At 37.4% G+C, this 26,345-nt stretch overlaps 1 protein-coding gene across 1 annotated transcript in view; it reads left to right on the forward strand.

Moving 5' to 3' along the window:
* TMX3 (thioredoxin related transmembrane protein 3) overlaps positions 1-6,541 on the forward strand; it is a 43,948-nt gene extending 37,407 nt beyond the window's left edge. The window contains exons 15-16 of the mRNA XM_014865137.3: positions 982-1,050; positions 2,557-6,541. Coding sequence (XP_014720623.1) covers positions 982-1,050; positions 2,557-2,817 — 330 coding nt within the window. The 3' untranslated portion in view covers positions 2,818-6,541. The remainder of the gene's footprint in view (positions 1-981; positions 1,051-2,556) is intronic.
* Positions 6,542-26,345: the final 19,804 nt, after the last annotated feature.

Here is a 26,345-nt window from a genome sequence, read left to right on the forward strand (position 1 = left end):
CTTTAAAAGACAAGGAAATATATTGAGAATCAGAGTCCCAATGGAGAGTTCCAAATATAATCCTGTAAAATATTTCTCAGAAATAATGAAGCATAGTTTTAACTTTCTATTTTTTTTCTATAAATCTTACTGCAGTGTTTTTCAAACTGTGGGTTGCAACCCATGTTAGAGGGTTGTGAAATCACTTGAGCAGGTTGTGACCAGCATGCATCTCAATTCAATAGACTAGAATAAAATAGAAAAGATGGGACTTCTGTGCTTAATTTGTTTTTTGTGTTTAATTATTATTTTGTGAGACTTTTATTTCAGTTTAACACAAACTTTATTTGAAAGTTGGCTCACAGAGTAACAAATATTTCTGCTTTGAAACACTGTTAGTCACATAGGAGGTATTCTCTATTTGTGAAAATAGCACTTGTTGAAATGAAACACACCTGTATGAGTGAGAACCCTTACATCTGTAAGTTAGTGAAACCCAACTCAAACTTTGATGATTAAGAGGTCTTACTGGCTCATATGACTTAGAAATTGAAGGACTGAGCCAGACTTCAGGGATGACTGAGAGCAGGGATTTGACTAATCTTCATCAGGCATTTTTCTCTCTCTGCCTTTCAGCACTTTTTTCTTTTCTGAGCTTCATCCTCTGGGACTCTCCCTACACAGTAGCAAAGATATCCTGCTGCCACTTTAGTTTAACAACCTCAGCTAAACTCAAAAATGGGGCAGACCTGGACTCGGCCTGGATTGTGGACAGGGAGGATGAATTCTTCAGAGGGGAATCAGAGGGCATCACCCGAGAAAGCAGAAAGAAGGTGGGAGGGACAGGAAAGAAACAGTCAATATTTACTACATGGCTTTCAGGTGCTTTTAGTAACCTTTTGTAGTCAGCTCTTGACCTGCAGTTGTAAGGTTACGTAACGGGAAAATGAAGTGATAGTACTGAAATAACAATTTAATTGTTTTCTTCTTGTGACATTTAAGGCCCAAGGAGGTGATAGCATTTTGCAGAGATTGAAAAGAATAGTATTTGATGCCAAATCTACTATTGTGGTAAGTTGTGACTGTTTGTTTAGTGTCATTCATATTTGAGAATATGTAGGTTCTTTATGTCTAACTAAGGCAAAATCTGGAATTTCAAAGGATTAGGTAAAAACGTGTCTTTTTAATTTGCAAGTTAAAAACTAGTCCATATTTACATTAAATATATTCATTAGGTGGAAATTAAGTTTTTCTAGTTATTCGTTTCTGTATAGTTGATGAGTTAACTGAAATTCAGAATCAGCTAACTTGATAGCATGATGTTTTCACAGTGTCTTTCCTCCTTCTGCCCTTTTCAGTCTGAAGCTCATGAACCCTTCTTGCTTAGAACCTCTAGGAAATCTTCCTTACCATCCCACCTTCAGCTGTCAATCAGCTTGATGGCAGAGGCATTCCTAAATTTGTTTGAGCCTTAAACTTAGTTCTAGTTGTCTATCTTGAGCTACTCCCTGGGTATTTTTCTTCATTATGGCCAAAAGCAGTCATTGAAATAGAGCTAACCTTCTTCTGTTGGTGAGAAATAAGTTCTGATAACCTTTGACTTGTTCCCTGCATCCTTCAGTTTATCAGCGACCAACGTGGATTGGCTCTTATCACATTATGTCTGTCTCTTGCTCTGGCTTCCACTCAGTTTCCTCTTGCTTTGTCTCCGATCCCTTCGGCACACTACTACACAATTAGTATTCTAAAATAATCAGTTTGAGCACTTGCCTTCTCTTTTCCAGTGATGCACATCCGAGTGCTCTGTTCATCTCATGTATGTTCTCCTCCTTAGTCTTTGAACCCTGTGTGAGCTTCCCTGGTGCTTCTTGCTAGTGCTCACACTGTGCCTTGGTCTGCCTTGTTTCTCAAGCTTAGATTTCCGCCTGCAAACACCTTTATTCTGTGAAGACCTCTTCCATTACCTCAACCCAGAGTGATCTCGCTCTCCTATGGATTTATCCATGTAGTTATCAAGGGTTATAGTCTCAACCCATAGGACATAGAATAGCGGAAAAGCCTATTCACTGAAATTGCTTTGACTTTCCTGGGAGCTGAGGAGACAGAATATAACCTGAGGGAAATTATTAAGTTAATGTGGCTTTACTCCTAAGGAGATAAGTAAAAAGTATTAAAAAACGTCATGTGAAGAGAATATGTGTACACCTTCATGATGGTAAATAACCAGCCTTCTCAGTGAGCACACTCCTGTAGCCCAGGATACAACTCTGAACCTCTTGGGCACATAGCAGCTGTTTTAAAGAGACCTTGGTGGATAATGTGAGAAAAATAAATGTCTTTAGAAAAGGTTATAGAGTATTTGGTGCCATTAGCTGGTTACACACACACAAATATAAAATTTCTCTTATGATGTCTTTAACATGATAATTACTGCAGAAAAACTGACACTGATTCATTGGAACTAAAAGCATGTTGGATGGCAGCAAGAGGAAGAAATCTGTAGTGGTTTAAATTCATTTATGTATTTTATATTAGAATACATCTGAGGGGAACTGAGTTGTAATTGTCTTTCCACAGTCTATATTCAAGAGCTCTCCACTTATGGGCTGCTTTCTCTTTGGCCTGCCACTGGGTGTCATCAGTATCATGTGCTATGGAATCTACACAGCTGATGCAGATGGAGGTTATATAGAAGAACGCTATGAAGTGTCCAGAAGTGAAATTGAAAACCCAGAACAAATAGAAGAGAGCAAAGCACAGCAGGAGCCAAGGACTGGGGACTCGCCAGTGCCTGCAGTGCAAGAACCCAAAGATGTATTGGAAAAGAAGAAGGATTGAGACTCACTAGTATAAAATGTTTGATAGGATTTCAAATGACGACAGAGTCTATTTATTGAATTTAGACATTTAATCATGATCTTTACAGAAGAGAACGTGTTATTTGTATTTTGCTAATCTCCACTGCATGGGTTAAAGTAGTCCTTCCATAAATGGAGAGATATTTGGAGCAAAGAGATGAAATGTTTGTCTAAAACAAGCAAAATCAAAGCACTCCATCAAAGTTTACCTTGCACATGTTGTCATAAGAGATCCGTTCTGTGTGCATGTTTCTCTATCTGAATATTCTGTGACAAAATTAAGATTCTTGGGCAGAATATTTAAATTGGTCAGTCAGGTAGAAGATACATGTTTGATAGAGAAAAATAATACCTCCACCTCCTACCATCCATTCCCCTCATATATTTTGGATAAGATTTATACGGACAAAATTAAGTCTTTAAAATTTAGGCACTTTAAGGAGAACTAGTAACTTTTTCCACAGATTAATATTATGAGATTAAAAATAATTTGGTTTTATATAGCATAGTGATTTTATTTTGTTATTATTTTTAAAGGAGAGGAAATGTTACTTTTTAACTTTATACTCAGTTGCATTATAAAATTTTCATATGGGCCTGTACAGTGGGAAAAAAATAGTCTTATGTTTAATCTTTGAAACATAAACAGGATTTACTTGGAGCAGTGACCTCAAACCAGCCCCGGGACACTGTTAGCAGGTGTCTCAGTGGTCACTACAGGAAGGGGATGGTCATTGTCACTCCTGCCCTGCTTTAGCCAGAACAGCCTCCCTTTTTTCTATTTTATATATTTGGATTCCTTATAAAAATTTCCTTTGATAAAAAGCTCCTGCTACATTTTAAAACGTAATATTTATCATATTTTTATGTTTATTAAATGGTAACTTATGATCTGATGTGTATGTGTATATATGTATATATAAACACACATACATATATACGTATAAAATTTATTGACATCTGTTATGTAATATTATGGCCATGTCTCTGTTCATAATGAGTAATAAGTGACATAATCAGCCTGTCAACTAAATTCATGTCCAGTGATTAAAGAGATCTGCCAGTTGCCTTCTCCATAATCTCAATTCTGTCAGCCATTTCAGGCCAGTGACCTCTCATCTTCTCTCCATAATGAAGTAACACAGGAATTCTACCCCAAGTAATGTATAAAAGTTGTGTTTTCTTTTTTAAGTAATAATATGGTGTGTTTTGTAGATTAGTTTATTTTTGAAGCCGTAATTTTAGGTAAGTTTAGGATTTTTATTAGGTAACTTTTATTTGGGTGATTTTTTCATTGAGTTATTGAGTTATCCAATATTAAAGATTTTATTAAACATTTAAAAATGTTTAATCACTTCAGAGCCAACCCTGATGGCCTAGTGGTTAAAGTTTGGCATTCTGCTTCGGTGGCCCAGGTTCGGTTCCTGGGCGCAGAACCACATACCGCCTGTCTGTCGGTAGCCATGCTGTGGCAGTGGCTCTCATTGAAGAGCTAGAAGGACTTACAACTAGAGTATACGACCATGTACTGGGAGAGAAAAAAAAAAGAGAGGAAGATTGGCAACAGATGTTAGGTCAGGGCAAATCTTTCCCAGCAAAAAAAAGAAAAAGAAAATGTTTAATCACTTTAAAAATACAATTCATGGTCCTGATACTGAAGTTGTTTAGTGCTTTGATCTCTAAGGGCAGCCTTTTTAATTTCTGGTGCCAGGCTGATCACGACTGAACTGAAACTCATATCTTAAGTTCTAAGGAGTTTCAGTAATTGTTTTATTGTATCTATCTACTCTTTTAGTATATAATGAGTACTTATTCTTAATATGTGGCACCCCATTATTATTTTTAATAATGAAGCAGATATGCAGCCACAGGGAATTTCAGAAAATACTGGAATGAAATGCTCTTAAATGTAAATTGGTGATAAATGTTGTTACTGTAACAAGTAGAGGCCTCTCCAGAGAGGACTGAGGGATTCTTTTGGAAGATAAATGCCAGTGTTCCCAGTGGCCAAGCTTGCTTTGCAGTTCGAGCACCTTGGGTGAGAGGAGCCGCGCTTGAGTCTCCGTCCAGTAAGGAAGGCAAAGCTTAGCTAGAGACTGGAGAGAATTGTGGTAGGAGTGTCATTGCTGTTTCCTTGGCGTTTATCACTCTCTGACGTCTGTCAGCTGCATGTTTCTCTCTCTCATCAAGCATCACCTGTAAATGAAAGACATCAAGAGAGAAGAAAAAGTGAAACCCAGTGTGTATTGGCCACAAGGTCCATGAGCTTTATGTTGAGAGTCCTGTGTCTATAAACTAAGGCCTAATGCTCTGTTATCTTTTCCGCAACGCCATACTGCTGCCCCATATGCTCTTTGGGTTTTCAAAGTGTGTCTATTGGGAAAACAATGTGTAGATGGTTTGCAAGTGAAAAATTTTATTTCTTCCTTTTTGTATTAAAATTTTTGCTTTTTACTTTTTGCTTTAGGATGTTGTCAGACTCCTCAAAAAGCACATTTAAAGTTTTTGCTCACTAGAATTCTCTTCCCTTTAGTGTGATGTTACAGCTTACTGGTGATGGTGTTTTCAGGAAAAATTACTTCAGGGGCCAGCCTGGTGTCATAGAGGTTAAATTCATGTACTCCGCTTCAGCGGCCTTGGGTTCACCGGTTCAGATCCCAAGCACAGACCTACACGCCATTCAGCAAGCCATGCTGAGGTGGCGTCCCACATACAAAATAGAGGAAGATTGGCATAGACCTTAGCTCACGGCAAATCTTCCTCACCAAAAAGAAGAAAAATAATTACTTCAGAATAAAGGATCTCTTAAGGAATCTGATAGAAGAACATCATCATCATCCTAATTCACTGGTGACTCTCACTTTTATTACATCTCAGTAAAGGGAATATCCTTCCGTGAGTTGGAGTTTTGCCTTCTCTTTCAGTTGCAATAGAGTTCTATTGCTAAGTTCTAAAATTCAAAATCCTAGATGCTTGCTCTTGCTGGATTTGGTGCTCAGACAGTATTTAAAGATATTTCAGAGAGAAAGGGCATGTTTTTATCAAGCTGTGCACACCCCATTATAGCTTGCAATCTTTTTGTTTGTTTCATTGTGTACATTAATATTTGTTTAGCTACTGCTATCTGAAACTTATTTGAGGTGAATTAGACCTGGAATTTTTGTTTTTGTCTTCACACATAGTCCTTGTTGGTATCTGATTTAGAAAATAACATAAAGAGCCAACTGTCTAGAGGCTGAAGGAAGGGTGTATATGAGTAGTTAAAAGCTAGCTGTATTATTTTTGTTTAGTGGTTTTTTGTTGTGGTTGATGTTTTTTGTGTTTTATTTCAGGGGCTTTTTTTGGTTTGGATTTTGCAAAAAGTAATTTAAATAGTTTCACCATTGATTCATATGATATGGAGGTAGGATAGGGAAAAATCACTCAGCTATTCTTATTATGCAGAAATTACTCAAATAAACAGTTTGAGATGTTAAGATTATCAATTAATTGGTGGGATTAGGTTTGCCATTTTATTTTTATAAATATATATTTTTTCTGAATGTGTCTGAGTCCAAGAGTGGGCAAAAATAATTTTCTACTTTGGCCTAATCTATAAAGGTTTTTGAAAGTCTGTGTTACTAACTTGTTGAATGCATGATACCCTGCCTTAAGGCCCCAATTGTAAACCTTTGTTTTTCTAAAATAAATTAATTGAAAACATATGTAATCATTTATTATTTTTACTATTTATCTTTTGGTTGTTTACGACGTGAATAGTTCTCTGTGCAATGAAGAGGAGGGCCGAGGCGTTGTTTCCTTGTATTTATTTAATTGTAAGTTATTTATCATTATAGAAATGTAGAATTTGAGAGTTTAAACAGACTTCAGAGAGACCAGATTGTAATCTCATCCCCTTATATTATAGATGAAGAATCCGAGATTCATAGGTTTGATATATTTTATATTTGTAAAACCTTATAATTTTAAAATACTAATTACAGAGTTTAAAGTTAGAATAATTGGATTGAGTCCTTGATCAAGTGCTAAATTGTGATCTTGGACATAACCACCCCTGAGTTTCATTGTCAGTAGAATGGGAGCTAAAGCCTCAAGACTTTCTTTTTTAAGATAGCATCACTTGGGGAGAGTATATTATGAAAAAACAAAAATTTAAATAAATGTTAATTTTTTAATAATTTGTATTTCATACTTTTTACCATGTGCATATCTTTTAATGAGAATTACTCTGGCACAGAAATAACCAAAAATTGGTCCCACACGTGTGAATGTGTACAGAATAACTTGTTACAATGGGCCACTTCTGATAAGAGGGACAAAGTGCATCAGCTGTGTACAGGTTCCATGGGAGTATGACAGACTCCCCTGGCCGTGCTGAGCGGCTGTATCACATTGCGTGTGGGGAACCCTTGGTGGCACGAGCCTGGATTCCTGTCCTCGCTCCATCACTCTCCTGTGTAAAGTTGGTGAGACTCTGAACCTGTCTGCTTCTGCGTTGTCTGTAATTCAAGGATGATGACCGTTGCCTCATTGGATTGTGAAGAGTGAGTTGCATGTGAAGCATGTTTAGAACATGACTGGCACACAGTAATGGCTCAAAAATTATAGTGTTTATTTATCCACTTTAATTTATTTCTCTTCTCACTTCATTTAGCATTAACATTGTTTACCACGGAGAAAAGCCAAGGCATTAGGAATGTGAAATCCTAATATGTCTGTTTGCTTTGCTATTTACTGCAATTTAAGTTCTGACATTTTGGATAGAAGTGAAAAAGTTATTTCTTCAACATTGAATTTTCACTTAATTACAAATACTTAGATTCACAAACAACTCTGAAAATCCTTTGTATTTTGTGCTTTTAGTGAGAATAAATAAGCATAAGAGGACATACATCCAGTAGGATCATTGGTGTGTGTGAATAGTTTAGATAGACATACATGTGATTTAGACACAGATTTAGTGTACTAATAGACGTTGAATAGAGATAGGAAAATTATTGGATTTTCCTTCATGCCTTCCTGGCAATAGGCACAAGCCATCAATTTTTGTCTAAGCCCATCTCCTATGAGGTGTTTTAAACAACTAGTGAAAAAGTGGCAGTTATTTTCTTGCAATTTATTCTTTCAATAAATGTTTATTAAATGTCTTCTATGTACTACTGAGGATACGACAGTAAAAGGTGGTCATGGCCTCAGTCACGGAGTTTTAAGGCTACTGTAACTGATACTCAATTTTTACTTAAAATGCTCAATTGCGAGTCTTCTAGTTTTCTTGTTTTCTTAGCTTTCCTTCTCGTATATCTGTTATTCAACATAAAATCGTTGCTATTAGATCTTTGGAATCTTTGGGACTCGGAGGGTAAGAGACCAGGACAAGACAGGAGAACACATCTCTTCCTTCAAATTTGTGAAGGGATCGGATTTCCTCAGCATGTGTGCAGCTGTGACAGTGCTGTGGGTGGGTAACGGAATGGAATGCTGGTCAAGCTAAGGGAACACTCAGGGAAAGAAGTCTCCAGAGGCAGAATGGGCTGTCCTAGGGGGCCAGAGTTCCCACAGTGAAAAAGTTTAAACATGAGCCAGACAGCCCTTTGGTATCAAGTTTCATTGTGAGGCCCAGATTCTGTGAGGCCACAAATGTAAGCTCTGAAGCCACCCTCTATGCCCAAGTTTATGCCAGTCCCTTCTCTTTCCTATAAAAAATCCCCAAAAATCTTGGCCAGCTTTTATGTGTTAAATTTTAGTTGGATGGGTGAAGCAGTCAAGTGAAACTGAAGAATACATAGTAGAAACCAAGGATATTTTTCCACTCGTTCCAAGTTTTCACGTGACTACATCACTGTCTTCATCACTATGCTCACCAGTGGATTTATGTAATAGTGGTTTTATCCCATTAAAGTTGTTTGATATTCTGCAGTTTCTGTACATATGTTTGATGCTCTCGCTAGAAATTCTATACCACACCATAGAAATGCAGTCAAAAATATAGTAAATGATTAGATTTTAATGAATCATAAAATGACACTTAATATTTTGATGTTGCACACAAAATAATCTGAGTAACTAATTAATCATGTTAAAGTCATTCGTGTTGTTCTTATTCTTGAACTGTTAAGGGAAATTTGTAAGATTCTGATTTGGCATTATTGATATTTCAAAATCATATGACTTCTCCAAATAACACTTTATTGTTCTAAATCAAATAATTGAGAGAGTGACTTAAAATAATCTGAAAGATTTTTATAAGGTCAAAGGTGCTCCCTTTTCTACAAGGGGTAATTTTGGAAGGGATAAAAGAATTCACAAAATTCCCTTTGTATTTAGACATAGGTTGATTCACATTTTTCACGAAAGACTAATTGGATAACTTAGTTTCCAAGATTATCATTTAAACTTCTTGGGCCCAAATTACTGCACTTAGTACAATCTATTCTCAGTTGTTGGTAGTACAATCTCAAATTCTGAATTGCTAGCCTTCAAAGTACTGAGTTTTTTTCTAGCGTTCTTTTAAATACATAGAGTCATTCAAAGATTAGTGTGTGAAGCATAATGGTAATTTTCACAGGGGCCAAACAACCTCTAGGAGGATACACCAGGAACATTTTTTTTTCCCATCAGATTCATAGTTATTTATGAAATTATGAGGTATTCCTCAGATATATTACAGAGGAAAAGTTGATGATTATTTTTTAAGATGTATAATAAGTACAGTTCAAAAGAGCCTTTGGAGATACACTCTGGTTGAGATCTGAGTAGAATCACTCAAAAATTGCGTAAATCTGAACAAATCACTTAACCACCCTTACTCATTATCTCAATGGCCGAGACAAAATGGGATGGGGGCGTCAGTGACTTGTCCCGCATTCCCTTCTCACCAGTGGAGTTGGAACCTTAACCTGTTGATGGTGTTATCATGTATGTCCATGAAAAGGCTGAAGTTTTATGAGACTTGGTAGAAAAATGTCAGGATGTTAGGTGTGTGGCCACTCCCTGTGATCTTCAGGAAGGTCCTTACAGGAAAGACCCCTTGGGAAATCAAGAAGGGAACATACAGCTTTGAGCCCTTTGCCTGGAGCCAACAGTACGTGACTAAGAGCTAGCCATTTTCCTTGCGAAAAACAAATTCCTTGCTCCAAGCTTAACTGAAGTGTCACTCTCATATGTAGCTGTGGGGAACAATAGATACATGAAAGAATCCTGACCGCGTAACTCCCTCTGCTGCCAAGTGTTGATCTCCTCGCCAGCTGTCTGGTAAAACATGATACTTCCAGGAAGTGGTAACTGCTGTATGTTGTTTTCTGATCTAACTTTCTGTGGGGGAAAGGATTTCAATAAATGGTGCTGAATCAATTGGCTACCCCCATGGGGGAAAAAAGGGAACGTTGATCCCTAACAGCATACACAAAAATTAATTCAAAATGGATCATAGACCTAAATATGAACAATAAAACAATAAATTTTCATATAGAAATTCTTCATGATCTTTGGAGTAGGACAATTACTTAAAGAGGACACAAATAGCACCACTAAACATGAAAAAAGTATTGATTTTATTAAAATTAGGAATTTCTGTTTATCAAAAGACACAGAGAGTGAAAAGGGAAAGATATTCATAATACTTGGATCTATCAAAGGACTTATATCCAGAATATATAAAGAACACTTGGAAATCAATAAGGAAAAGACAACCCAATGTAAACAATGATCAAATGACACGCATAGGAACCTTGCAAAAGAGAATATCCAAATGGTCAATAACCTCTGTTAACAGGTGCTCAACATCATTACTCACTCAGTCTCTTGATTCTACAAATCCAAGCATGGACATCTCACAAATTTGTATCTCCAGCTTGAACTCCAGTCTTGTAAATCCAACGTGACATCTATGCTTGGGTGGTTAATAGGCAACTCGAACAACATATCCAAAACTTTAATTCTAATTTTCCACCAAATATTTGCTTCTATTCAGTCTTTCCCGTCTCAGTAAATTGTATTTTAAATACTCAAGCCAAAAACCTTGCAAATCTCTGACTTCTTTCCTTCAACGCCTGTATGTAATCTGAGAAATTCTTGTTAGTTATGTCTTTAAAATATACTTAGAAGCCAAACTTGACACTGCTTTCCAGGTTAGCAGCTCAGTTCAAGCCGCTGTAACCCGTTACCCGGCTTCTCAACTTCTGCCATCGCCTGCCTGAGTCTGCTATCAAAAGAGAAGTTGAAGAAATCTTTTTATAGTATAAGGCAGATCGTGGAATCTTCCTGCTCCAAACATTCCAGTGGCTTCTTATCTTACGCAGCTTAATAGCTGAGGTCCTTACCATGGCCTCTGTTAACTGGTCGAAATGTGTCCCCCCAGATACCTATGTTGAAGTTGTAACTCCTAGTACCTCAGAGTGTGACCTTTTTTGGAAATAGGTTTGCTGCAGACAGAATTAGGTAGCATGAGGTCATACTGGAGTAGAGTGGATCCTAATCCAATACGACTGTGTCCTTATAAAAAGGGGAAATTTGCAGATAGACACACGTACAGAGAGAATGCCATATGAAGATGAAGGCAGAGATTGGGGTGATTTCTCTGCAAGTTGAGGAATGCTGAAGATTGCCAAGAAACCGCCAGAAGCTAGGAGTGAGGCGTGGAACAGATTCTCGCTCACAGCCCTCAGAAGGAACTAACTCTGCTCACACCTTGATCTTGGACTTCTGGCCTCCAGAACTGTGAGACAATAAGTCTCTGTTATTTAAGCCAGCCGCTTTGTGATACTTGCGATAGCCGCTCTAGGAAATTGACGGAGCCTGTGGTGCTTGCTACAAACTCCCGACTGGCACTCATTACCGCTTGTATCTCCTATCTGCCGCCACCCCCCCCTCCCCTGCCCCTCTTGCTCTTCCATTACAGTGTCTGCCCCCTTGCTGTGCCCCGAGCACACCGAGCGTGCTCCTTTGCGCTTGCTGTTCCCTCTGACTAGAAGAATGTTCTCCTGGTTATCCTCATGGCTCACTCCCCCCTTACTTTAGGTCGCCTTATCATTAACACCGTTACATCCATTCTATATAAATTAGATCTCTGGCCTCCAGTTCTCCCTAGCCCTTTACTCTGCTGCTTTATTTTTTATAAGCACTTCTTTATAACATTATATATCAATTGTTTGTTTACTCCCATCTTCCCTCTCAAATACACACTAAATGTAAGCTCTGAATGATCAGAGACTTTATTTTTTTGAAGGCTATATTCCCAGTTCCTAAAACATGCTTGGCATGAAGTATGCATTCAATAAATATTTGTAGAATGAATGAATATGTAATTGAATATATTGTTCTTATGTAATGATATATCTATCACTAGTGTGTTAGAGTTGAAAGTTTCTGACTTTTAAAAAGTCAAAAGCATAGATTTTATTTCAACTGAAGATTTTAAATGCATGTTCCAAAAGTATCTAACTGCTTAATGATTAAGCAATAAGAAAGATAATTAACATATGGTCATAAGTTTTGGAAATATTTTATGTTTTCATACAAAAGATTTTTATATTATTTAGCTTAGGATCCAGAATCTTAAAATCTATACAGTGTTTGAAAATAAGAGTAGAAGTCAAGAACTGTGGAAACTTTTAGATAACCAAATATTCTCCATCCCTTAAATACTAGGGAAAAATAAATAATGGGCTCCTTTGCAAATGTCAGGCTAAGATTGTTAGCCTTTTTGGTAATGATTAAAGCCTTTTAAGTCGTGGATTCTTAACCAGCAGTCCTTATCAGAATTATGAGAGCCTTGATCGCCTCAAATAATTTATAAAAATACACATGAACCCTAGAAAATCTATCTGGTGGTCTTGGATGAACTTCTGCTTGAAGCCGGAACAAAGGAAAAACCTGCCCTAGTTGATTTTGATGTATACACCAAGTTGGAACCAATGGTTTTAACGATCTGAGGAGGAGCAAAAGTGTCAGTGCCTTTGAGAGGAGTATTTTTTTGCGATTTCCTTGTCAGCATTCAGGGGTCAAGAACAGTCCAAGAGCATGCTATGCTTCAATACCCCATCTTGACCCCTCGGCCTCAGCCCACGGTGAGGCTGGCACAACAGTAGCTGCTTGAAGAAAGTGCTTTTGATTCTTGTAAACAAGAAAGTGGGTTATGTGCAGCTGGGGTTATTTACCTCTCTTTTCCTTCTACCATCCTTCCTCTGCAGATGGGCGATGGCTCAGGGGCTGAAAGCAGCCTTTGCTGTTGGGGACGTGCGTGATGGGGGAGCACCAGTGAGGTGTGACCATCAAAGGTCCAGACTTTCTGGCTTCATCCTCATGGGTCATTTGTACAGAAAATGAAATTTAAAATACAAAAGTATATTCACAGTTTTGCTTCTTTCTTCTACAGTGTCTAATGTAAAACAAGATTTTACGTAACCAGTGCCAAATATAAAACCTGTCTCAAGACGTCTGCTTAGGAATGGAGGACAAAACGCCCAGAAGTACAGCTCTATAGGAAAGCATTTCCATTCAACTATCTTGTAGTAATCAGGTGCGGGTCTTTCTACGTAGTTGGACTTTTGTGATCTAAAGAAGTTTCTTCCCTAGGAAGCTGGATTGTGTAACTTCAGAAGAAGAAAACAAGGGATTGCCCAAAATCCCCAGTCTCTACTGGAGTGATGCTCGTTAGAAAGGGAGAAGGGATGGCACCATGGCTTTGACTCCGATCGCTCTGCTTTTCATCACTTATTGAAAAACAACGTTATAAGGACTTCTTATTGTATATATTTAGGGGGAAAAATAGGTAAAGCAAATGCGGCTAAATGTTTATTTACCACTGGGGACTCTAAGTAAAGGGCATGTGAGTATCACAGACCCTTCACCTAGAATCCCCAATCGTACTATTCTTCAACTTTGATGTGGGTTTGGAAAGTTTCAAAATAAATGTTGAGAGGAAAAAATAGAGTAAGCATTATAGTAAAATCTTGTTTCATGGTGATAATGTTGAACAGACACCCAGAGATTTTTTCCAAACAGTCATAAATTTCTTCCCCAAACCTGCTTTTATCCCAGGTCCCAAGTTTCAGTAAAATTTGCTCAGAGAGCCCTCACAGTGCAGAAACATAGAAATATTTTCTTTAAGGCCCCACAAGGGGTCAGCAAACTTTGTTCTATGCAGGGCCAGATAAGAAATGATTTAGGCTTTGAGGACCATGTATGGACTCTGTCACATACTCTTTTCTATTTTTTTTAACTCTTTAAAAAAGTAAACGTCTTTCTTAGCTTAAGACCTCTTCAAAAACAGGCTACAGGCTGGATTTGGCCAGCAAGCCATAGTTCGCCTGGTAGAGAGATGAAAAGTATTCACCTGATCGATAGCTACATACCAGATATAAGGGGATGTGTTCATTTGCTCCAGCAAAGAAACCACATCTGGACCAGCTGCAGTTGGAGTCTCCATCTGATTAATTTTTCAATAATCTGCTTTCATTCTTCAATACCCGTCTGTTGTCTATACAGGCAAAAACAGATGAGTTGAATGGAATCACCACGCCTCATCTTTTAAGTCCTGTTGAAGGCAATAATTCCCGCAGGCCCTCCCGGAATGTGCTACGGCGTTTGGTTTACTATTTTCAAAGGTAGAGGGAGTTCCAGTGGCTTCCATTTTACTCTCCCTGTCATAGCCCTCACTCCATGGTTGGGTAACATGGAAATTCTGCAAGTTGCTATACACATATTCTAATCGTCCCTTCTGGACCTAGGAAAATAATCAGAGGGTGGGCCCACTATGAGGTGGACTTGAGCTCAAACTCCAAAGGATTATCTGACCTTCATATGTTTCTATTCTGACTGGTGGACCATCAGAAGTGCTGTGGGTTTTGAGCCAACATCTATAAATCCTCAATATCTGATCATTTTTCCTTCCCCAAAGCTGTCACCCTGATAAATGTCTGCAGTACCCTTTAGAGGAGGCTAAGGAGGATGATTCACAGTGTTTTGGATTTTCTTTTTTGCTGTGTAGCAACGTCTTTTTCTCAGTAGGACCTGGCCTTCCCTTTACTTGAGGCTCTGGATGTGTGAACTGGGAACTGATTCGGGGGCATGACTTTCTTTTTTGGTGATTCAATTCAAACTTCAGTTCACCAGACCTACAGTTTTTCCATTTATATAGATCAAGACTTTACTGGACCGTCCTTTGGTTTCAGATCTAGTTTGACTAATTGGAATCAAACTACTGGTTCTTACAGTAACCACACTCGCCTTGCCTTTGGTGATTAAGTCCCTCACTTGGCACCTACTACTTGGGGATTGTATTACCCCATTTGTTAGAAATGTAGTAGCTTCAGTGTAGCAGATCCCTTGTAGCTTGTCACTTATGGAGAAGAGAGACCACACAACTCTTCAAAACTCCTGGAGCTCCCCTCATCAATTTATTTCTCACAGCTCTGGGGAAAGATGTGCCTTCTGGGCCTTCCCAGAGTGGATCTTACAAGATAAATTCACTCTAACATCCCAATGTCCTGAAACCTTTTTATTGGACACTTTATTGAAAGACAATTCATATACCATAAAATTCATTTCTTTAAATTGTACAATACAATTTTTAAAAATATTCACATAGTTATGCAACTATCAACACTACCTAATTTTAGGATATTTTCATCACACCAAAAAGAACCTGCATCCATTAGCAGTCACTTTCCATTCCACCCACTCCCCAGCCAGCCCTAAGCAACCACTAATCTACATACGGTATGAAGGTTCCAATATCTTCACATCCTTGTCAGCAGTTGTTATTGTTTGTCTCTTTTATTTTAGCCATCTTACAAGGTATGAAATGATATCTCACTGTGGTTTTAATATGCATTTCCTTAATCACTAATGATCTTGGGTGCCTTTTCATGTGCTTCTTGGCCACTTGTATATCTTCTTTGGATAAATGTCTATTCAGATCCTTTGCCCATTTTTTAAAAATTAGGTTATTTGTCTTTTAATTATTGAGTTTTAAGAGTTATTTATATATTCTGATGCAAGTCCCTTGGTTTCCATAAATATGAGCTGGCAAAACCATGCAGCTCTTTCAATCTGCGTTGTACCTCCTTATGGGTCACGCTTAGTTTCTCATGATGTGGGCCTGTTGGCAGCTACCTCAAGGAAGATCACAGCAGGTTGATGGGCAGAGAGACTGACCTGCTTCTGCCGGCCAAGAGCACTTGGTGGGATTTAGGTGTTTGAAGTACCCCCTTTCATCAGAATCTGCCCACACGTCTTCATACCAATTTCCAGGATTTCATTCATTTCCAGTCAATATCCCAACTTCAACAAAAGAGACTCTGCAAGGTTGAGGATTCAGTTTGTGTTGGAATCCAGACATTTGCAAGATAAAACTCTGGTTTGCTGTTTAGACATCTCAGCTCTGTGGCTGCAGGAGGCAAGGTTTCTCTCAGGATGGTGATGGAAGCTTCACGGGTCCTTTACATAGACGTTGAACTGGGACTTTAAGGCCTTGAGCTCGTCGTTTTCTTCCTCCAATTTCTTCAACACAGTTAGAAGCAATAAACCAATCCATTATACTCCTTGTTTTCACTAAAATAAACTAAGACAACAAACACTTGGTTGCCTAGAGCTTCCCTTGTATCAATCAGGGGCTTGATTATAAGTATCTCAATGGTTGTGCCGCTGCATGCCGTGGATTACTAATGCCCAATTAGCCCTGGAAATCAGGTCATTTGTGCCTGTAAATCTGTTTAGATGAGAGAACCAATTCCAGACAACCCGGAACCAGTTCACAGAACTTATCTTGAAGATTCTGTTCCTCTGGAACCATTCTCAGTACCAAATTCTGTATCATTCTGACTCAGTAGAATTCAATCAGTGAAGCAAAAACACTAGAAGATATATATGTATATATAAAAAGACTCACACTCATATATACAGATTAGTTGCAGGGATTTCTTGGAGCTGGTTAAGCAATTAAGTAGTCTAAGGCCGCTGTGTTCACTTCTAATGCTGGAGCTTCAAGTTCACAGGTAGGCAGTTTGGAAGGAAAGATGAATGTAAGGTGATGGAGATCAAGGAATGAGACCTGGGTTAGTTCTTGTTGCCTTGACCTTGTGGTATAAGCATCATGCATCCCATTCATTGAGGACTTGGCCTATGAGTCCTAGAAGCAGGAGCACCCGGAGAATGGCTGAGCTTTTGCAGGCTTAGCAGCTACCTCATGCCAACGACGAGAGTCAGCAGCACAGCAACACAAGGGTGAGTTACAGATGTCCACTACTTGCTTCTTTCTACCCTCCAAATGTCACTCAAAACATTCTTTTATGGCCCATCCTAATGGGAAACATACAGGAAAGGGAATTCTGGGAAATGTTTGTTAGCCTAGCCAAGTAGACACACGACAAAGCCATCTCATGTGCTTATATAATTTATTTTTTTTGACAGCTTTATTGAGGTACAATTGATCTACAAAATTCTCACAGCTTTATTGTACACTAAGATTTTCAAACCATTGTATCATTCCTAATTTCCTTTGACATTAACAAAGTGAAAAGGAGCAGAAGTCTTGTCATATTTTTGAAATGAGAGTAGTACAGCTCCAGAATGTTTAGTGATGTGGATAATAAAATTAAACAAGAAATTTTTTGACTTGTCAACTTTGTAAAGTTCATCTTTCATAATAATTCCAATCTGAGAGCACTCAGAACACTTTAACTCTGAACATATCATTATTACCTTCCATGTTATTGTATCATCAGATGTGAAGAAAACAGCTTTACCCGAAATTATTATTACAGAGATTATTTATTAGTGGTCTAGGAATGCAGTATTTTAGATGCCACAAAATCATTCACTGTTATTGATCTTATATAGTCAATGGTTAGATTTACCTATATGTTTACTAATCTCTTTGCTCACAAGAATTCTGTGTCTCATGCCTTTCTTGTGTATTTATTGTGTACTACCATTACATTTTTAAAGTAGCTCCTTTTGTGGCATCCTGGGAGGAGTAAACACCATCAATTTAGCTGAAAATATCTGTTTTATGTCTACTATTTTATGACATATAGAATATGGGTTTGAACAAATTGTGGTGCCAAGTCTCCACTGTGATGGTATCATACAGAGTACTTTCACTGCCGCAAACATCCTCTGTGCTCTCCTGTTCGTCCCTCCCTCCCCCAACCTCTAACCCCACCACTGATCATTTACTGTTCTCCATAGTTTTGACTTGTCCAGAATGTCAAACAGTTGGAATTATACAGTGTTGTAGCCTTTTCAGATTTTTTTTTTCACTCAGTAATACGCATTTAAGATTTCTTTTCATGACTTGATAGCACCTTTCTTTTTAGTGCTGAATAATATTCCCTTGTCTGGATGTATCAAAGTTTACTTATCCATTCACCTACTGAAAGCCATCTTAGCTGCTTCCAAGTTTGGGCAATTATGACTAAAGCTGCTATAAACCTTCATGTGCAGGTTTTTGTGTGCACACAATTTTCATCTCCTTTGCGTAAATGCCAAGGAGTGTGATTACTGAATCATATGTGAGGAGTAAGTTCAGTTCTGTAAGAAATTGCTAAACTGTCTTCAAGGTGGCTGTGCCACTTTACCTTCCTACCAGAGGTGAGTGAGAGTTCCTGTTGCCCCACATCCCCCCAGCATCAGGTGTTATCTGTGTTATGGATTTTGGCCATTCTTTTAGGTGTGTACTGGTATCTTGTTGTTTTAATTTACATGTTCCTGATGACATATGACGGGGAGCATCTTTTCATATGTTTCTTTGCTGATGATCATATCTGATTTTTTATATAATAGGAATAACTTCAATCCTCTTGGTACTCTGTTTGGAATTAAACCCCAATCTGTATGTGTGTGTATGCTATAAACATGATATCTCTATGTAATTGATACCTTCTTTGTGCATTTTGGAGTATAATAGTCCTATTCAGTATTGCAATTCAATTCTTATATTACATATCTACCAAATGAAGACTGTAATTTTATAACATAATTATTAAATTGCTTTTCTATTAAAAATTGGAAAAGATTTGGTCGTTACGGGAATTGAAATAATGCACTTTAGAAAGCCTCTAGCACTTCAAGCTCGAACAAAATAGTTCTATCTATGGATTCTTGCTGGAAAGTCATACTTCATGGGAGGGAATCCTTGTTCAATTACTTCCTCTGCTTGTACCTTGAGGGGGTTACTTATCTGTAAAATGGAGACAATTCATATTATGGACTTGAGGAATAAATGATATAATGTATCATTTGGCGTTTACTTGGCACATATTAAAACAGAATATATATTAGCTGTTCGCATCAACATCGTCATGATCATCAAATTCACCACAACTACTATCTCCTCCCCCTCGTCAGTTTCAACTTACACAAAATAAAACATTCTATTTTCCCAGAGAATGTAAGGAAAGATAGAAAAATGGTAGCTTGAAATGCTATATTTTTGCATTGCTTGTTGTCAATATTTAATATGAAAATTGAATGTGATTAAGAGTTTTGAGTAATAATTCACTTTTTTCATTTTGTTAAGCTCAGCTTCCTTCCCACCCTTTAACCAGCTTACATTACAGCATAGCAAATATAGTGAGTAATATTGTAGTAACTTTGTATGATGCTAGATGGTCACTAGATAGCGTGGTGATCAGTTTGTAATGTGTATAAATATATAATCACTATGATGTACACCTGAAATGAATAGGATATTGTATGTCAATTATACTTGAATAAAAAATATTTTAAAAATAATTAAGTTGTGCCTGAAATAGAATCAACACACTGGAATTAAAACTAGATTTTTTGTGTGTCAACTTCTAGTATTTATTTTCATTACACCTTATCAAGGAGGAACTAGTAACTATAACTTTAATACTCCACTTTGCCTAACTGGCACAGATTTGCAATGGGGTAATAGTCTGTTGATCACATTTTCTACTCTTCCTAGGAAGTAGATGACAGCTGCTGTGCATTTATGTTTTTGGAGAAATTGAATTTAATCAGAGTTCATTTCTCTGATACTTAGTACGGTTATTATATTTGAAGAGACTAAAAAATACTTTGTAAATTGAAAGACATACAAGAAAAGGAAACAAAGACAGGAACAAGTTACTCTAAAATCAAAGTAACTTAAATTATAATTTTATTTAATTTATACATATATCTGAATCGACTGTGACTTGTTCAAACATGAGAGACATGAAAGGCATTCAATGTCTAACCAATCTCTCACTCATAACGGGTACATTTGAATCAAATGAATGATCGTGTTATGGGCTCATTGGTAGGCTTACCAGATTTGGGAAAAACGAAACAAAAGAGAATGTCCAATTAAATTTGGATTTCAGATAATCAACAAATAATATTTTAGTTTAGGTATATCCCATGCAATATTGGAATACATTAAGTAAAGAACATAAAAAATATATATATCTTACTGGGCTAAAAGAGATAAATAAAATGCATGTCACCAGCCTAAAGTGAGAGGGACATACTTATAGTAGGGATATAATTATATGAAAATATTATTTGTGGTTTACCTTAAATTCAAATGTAACTGACATCGTGTGTTTTTTCTGAAAAACTTCATCAGGCGAGCGCTTCTGGGTGCTCCTTGTGTGTTGATTCTCTCCTTGGATGGCACCCATTTAGAAACACTAAGTCGCAGATGCAGCCCAGAAGTCCGTAAATACTCGGTTGCAATTCAAGGAGTTAAGCTGATACCTACTTTATTTATCTCTTTTAGCTCACTGGGATATTTTTTTTATGTCCTTTTCTTGATGTATTCATTTTAAAATGACGTATTATTTCATTCATTTTTTTTTCACTTAAAATTCTATTTTTGAGATTCAGTGTGTTAGTTCTGGTTCTGCCAGAAGCAGACCTTGAAACAGCAATTTGAATGAAAGTAGTTTTGATGGAATCTTCTGGAAACACCAGTGGGTAAATATGGGAATGATACAGGAAGGGAGAGGCAGTCAATACAGGATGCATGTTGAAGCATCAAGCACAGTGCCTGACTGTGGCTTTATTCTGCAGGGCGACACCTGCCGTGTCTGCAGAGAGAGACACTGGCAGCTGGAAGCTGGCTGAAGCAAAGCCCGCTGAACAACTGAGAGAAATCTTGAGAGTACAAGTGAATAAAATTTATTTCTCCCTAGAGAACCAAATGCTGTAACATGCAAAGGCTAAAATTTAAAAATTTTGACTCCAGGCTCCACTACTTACTGTAAAAACATTGATTAACCTATTTGAATTTGTCCATTTTCTCCTGTGCAATATGGGGGCATTAATTATATTTACATCATGGGGTTATTAGGAAAATTAAACATGGTCATCAATGTATAACATGCTACACGCGTGTCAAAGAGTCCATCTATGTCTGTGTTGTCCTCTTGCTGGAGCAGAACCAGGCTCCTTCCCCAGCCACGCCCTGTGGTTAGCTGTGACTCCATGACTGAGTTCTAACCAGTGGGATGTGAGTAAGAATGACTTGTAAATTTTCCAAGCAGGATCGGTAAGATTCTCCCATGCCATGTGCCCATTCCAGCAGATGGGAGAGAGAGAATCTCTAGGGAAAACTAAATAAAGGTGAGTTTAGTTAACTGGAAATTAAAGATGGCACAACCTTTCTTATCTTCGGTCCAGAAATGACTGCATGAAAGCGGGCCACACAACTGGCGTTACCTGACAGGTATTGCTAGGCAGACAAGAAATCAACTGCTATTTCTTTCTTTATACATTTGGGGACTAACTGTTACAGTAGCTTGTGTTCACTGAAACAAAACACTATTTATTATTTCAAAGTTCCTGACTGGAGGCAGGGTTCTTATGCCAAATCCTAGAGAGAGTATTTTATTGATGAGTTACTGAGTTACAATATAATGAATTACAAAAAAGGCTTATTGCATATTTACTTTGCATAGACTGAAAATACATACAGGTGTAAATAGATTATCTTCAAAAGAAAGGATTTTGAGATTTAGTATGCAAAACCAAATGTAAAAAGGGTACATAAAATTAACAGCATGTGACCACGAACAATTAAACGCTATGTCTCAGTTGTTTAGTATAATTTGCTTCTCAGAATCCAGAATGCTTGCTTTATACCTTGGAGCCGCCAAAGGATTTTGGTTGTTTGGAGATGCTGGAGAATGACCCGGAACAATAACTGTGTTCCATTTCATCTCATTTATATGTGGAATCTAAAAAAGTGGAATTGACAAAAGCAGAGAGTAGAACGGTGGTGGCCAGGGGCTGCGCAGTGGAGGAAACAGAGGGATGTTGGTCAAGGGTACAAAGTTTTGGTTACGCAGGATGAATACGTTCTAGGGATCTAACGGCTGCATGCTGACTATAGTTAACAACACTGCATTGTATGCTTGAACTTTGCTAAGAGAGTAGATCTTAACTATTCTCACCACTCACACAAAAAGGCAACTATGTAAGGTGACGGATGTGTTAATCAGTTGATTGTGGTAATCATTTCACAATGTATACATATATCAAAATATCACTTCTTATACCTTAAATACATCCAATGTTTATTTGCCAATACCTCAGTAAAGCTGAGGAAAAAACTGCCTCAGTTCCAGAACAGCCAGTGGCAGTGCCTGCAGAATTTATTCCTAGGAAAAGAGGTTGATTTATTCCTACATCCAACTTCACTTGTGTCCCCAAGTCAATCATGGCAATCCAATTTCCCCTGCCAGTGACTGATTGTACATCAGTGACTGGGGCATATTTTCTGTCAACTCTCCCTTCAGAATGCTTCCTGTCAGAACAAAAGACATACAGGAAGATGTTCCATCTTTTTCTGCTAGCTGTTGTCAAATCAGCATGAGATGACTGGAACTCTGGCATCCATCTTGTGACTGTGAGACACTAAGCTGAGGTCCAAGCAGGCAGTGTGGAAGGATGAAGGGAACCTTGTGTTTAAGTTCAAGCTATTTCCTCACTGAAGCCGGGAGCTGTTCTCCTCAGGACTTCCTGTTATGTGAGAGTATGTATTTCTCTCAATGTTTAAATTAGTATGGGATGTGGTTTTCTGTTACTGTCAGCTGTATGCATCAGAAATCTTCCACCACTTTCAAAAAGTTTATGAAAAACATTGAGGAACAAAGAAAATCCAAACACTTGTTCTTGAAATTTTATGAACTGCTTCTCACTTAATCCTATTCTCTAGTATTTGAATAAAGAAGGGGAAAATCCTTGAAGTGTGGGACGTTTAAGAAAATAAAACTTTCATACTCTTACTCTTAAGTTAGTGTGGAAAGAATGTGTTGTAAGAAGTCACTTCACAGGATGAAGGTATAAGCAATCACTGTCAGACTGATCAAGTGAGACACCAACTATGTATTTACGGATGTGTTTCTGCTTTATGATTCTCCAACACGAACTGGCAAGTTTAGAATTCCTGACAATGGAGTCAAAGCTGAGCAATCCTCTTAATTTGCATGTGAATAAAGCAAGTCATTTTTCAGAAAGAAAACCAATGCCTAACATACTTATTAAACGTGTAACATTATTTTTCCAACACATCTTTTTGAACTTAGCTTTTAAACAAATCAGCCCTTGCTCAGGTCTCAATGAAGACAGAAACTAAAGCTCTAATGCCTATGTGTGTGAATGTGTGTATTTCTCTTTGCTGCTGGTGTCATTTCTATTAATTGGTTATAATTATTTTGAATATATATTGATATATAATGCAAAGTATACAGTATCTAATTTCCTAACAGTTCTTCAGTCTGCTTTAACAGATTACTGTCATTTTATATTTTAATACAGTATAAATGTGTTATTTTTGAAAATAAAAGTTAATCTGAAAGTATTTAGAAGTGGCTTAAATTTAACCTTTTTGAGACATAGAGGAGCACCATCTAAATATATATTTGCCATACTCTGGTTTATGCCAAGGGAAGGGGCCAGGGTTTTTACGGCTCAGTTCTTTTGAGTTAAACAGAGACAAGATACAGCCATGAACCAAAACCAGAGCAATAGAAATGGAGTTACATGAGTTGGAATCAGGTTAGGATGGGTGTGGAAATAAGGAATTTGAAAACCAATTTTTAAAAAGCCTGCAAGCAAGAACAAGGTCCCTATAAAGACGGTTGGAGAGAGGAGGGTTAGGGAAGTAAGAGTTTCATTGAACAGAAACTAGAAAGGCGTGGAAGAACCTACACGACCTGACAATCCTGGTCTTGTCTCCTTCATCTGACTCGAGCTCAAGTGTTAACTTTCAGCATAACTAGTGTCTTAAAAGTCATTAACAATTTATACATTTTTATACCTCTCTAGATGATTTAAGTTTTCTAAAAAATATATTTTATTTTTTAGAGCAGTTTTAGGTTCGCAGAAAAACTGAGTGGTAAGTATGGAGATTTCCCATTTACTCCCTGGCCCCACACATGCACAGCCTCCCCCATTATCAACATCCCCCACCAGAGTGGTACGTGTCTTACCAAGGATGTCTGTACACTGATACGTCGTAATGGCCCAACGTCCATACTTTCCCTTAGGGTTCACTCTTAGTGTTGTACATTCTGTGGGTTTGGACAAATGTATACGGACAGGTTTCCATCATTATGGCATCATACAGAGTAGTTTCCCTGCCCTAAAAATCCTCTATGCTCTGCCTATTCATCCCTACTTCCCCGATAACCCCTGGCAACCACTATCTTTTTACTGTCTCCATAGTTTTGCCTCTTCCAGAGTGTTATATAGTTGGAATCATACAGCATGTAGCCTTTCAGGTTGGTTTCTTTCACTTAGTAATGTCCATTTAAGGTTCCTTCATTTCTTTTTGTGGCTTGATAGCTCATTTCTTTTTAGCTTTGAATAATATCCCTTTGTCTGGATGTACGAAAGTTTATTTATCCATTCATCTACTGACAGACATCTTGGTTCCTTCCAAGTTGTGGCAATTGTGAATAAAGCTGCAATAAACCTTCATGTGTTGGATCAACCTTTTTGTGCAGACATAAATTTTAAAATTCCTTAAGTAAATACCAAGGATTGCAATTGCTATATAGTATGATAAGAGTATGCTTAGTTTTGTAGGAAACCACAAAACTGTCTTCCTATGTGGCTGTGTCATTTTGCGTTCCCACCAGCAATGAATGAGTTCCTGTTGCTCCACATCCTCTCCAGCAAGTAGTGTTGTCAGTGTTTTGGATTCCACATTCTAATACGTGTGTAGTTTTAATCTTTAATTGTTTTACTTTGCATTTCCTTGATGACATATGATGTTGAGTATCTTTTCATATGTTTATTCACTGTCTATATATCTTCTTTGGTGAGTATCTGTTCAGATCTTTTACCCACTTTTAAACTGGGTTGTTCAGTTTTTATTTTTGAGTTTTAAGAGTTCTTTGCATATTTTGGATATAAGTCCTTTATCAGATATGTCTTTCGCAAATATTTTCTCCCAGTCTGTAGCTTTTCTTCTCATTCTATTGATGGTATCTTTAATGAAGCGGAAGTTTTTAATTTTAATGAAGTCCAATTTACCCATTCTTTCTTTCATGAATTATGCCTTTGTGTTGTATCTAAAGAGTCATCATCGTTCCCGAGGTCATCTAAAGTTTTTTCTATGTTATCTTTTAGGAGTTTTATAATTTTATATTTTACATTTAGATCTATGATCTATTTTGACTTAGTTTTCATGAATGGTGTAATCTAATGCAATTTTAATAGAGATTTTTGTATTTTATTACATGAAATCATTACAGATTGCTGCATAGTTTATTTGGTATAAGAAATTGGTTTTTAGAAAGAAATACTACATATATAAGAGAGACAGGTTTAGTTTTAAGTTAGTCATGAAGAAATATCAAAACCCCAGGTAACTGCTTAATTATATTAGTTAATTGCCTATTCAGATTTGATCACTCTAGTCACTCCTCCTGTTTTAGAGAAAATTCTCCAAAGTTAGAGAACCAGAGAGCTTGCTTTTTGATAAAATTAACAATTGCTAAGAATTGTTCCCTGCTCTCATGAACCAGGTGTTATTATGCCCCATTTTATAGATGAGGAAACTTGTAATCAGAGTCTAGCCTACGTGTGCGCAGTCTCAAAGCTGGAAGGTGACGCTCACTAAAACTCATTCTTTGGCTGCAGCTGCACGACTGTGTCAGCGTGCAGGACGTAGAGTTGTCTTTGGCAGATCATTCTCAAATTCCTCTATTCCCTCTCTTGGCTCTCAGCTAACTTCTACTCCCGTTCAGTTCTTCTCAGTGCATGTAATCTTCTTTTCAACAATTTTTATTACTGCTTTATGCTAAAACAATGTTTCATTTTCACTTTCAAAAGAGTATGCCTGTTTTTTAATTATTTCCTCCAAGGTTTTGTTCCAGAAAGAAACTCTCTTAAACAAATGACACAAATGCCTTAATCATTTTTGAAGAAAAGAAATAATGAAATGTCAAATGAGATCCATCAAGTTAGATTCATTTTGTTGATTTAACTGTTTAGTCATCTGGTTGAACGAATAAGAGAAAGAACCATTCCATCTACAGTCAAATTTTA

This window comes from Equus asinus, chromosome 7 (assembly GCF_041296235.1).
Source record: "Equus asinus isolate D_3611 breed Donkey chromosome 7, EquAss-T2T_v2, whole genome shotgun sequence".
NCBI lineage: Eukaryota > Metazoa > Chordata > Mammalia > Perissodactyla > Equidae > Equus > Equus asinus.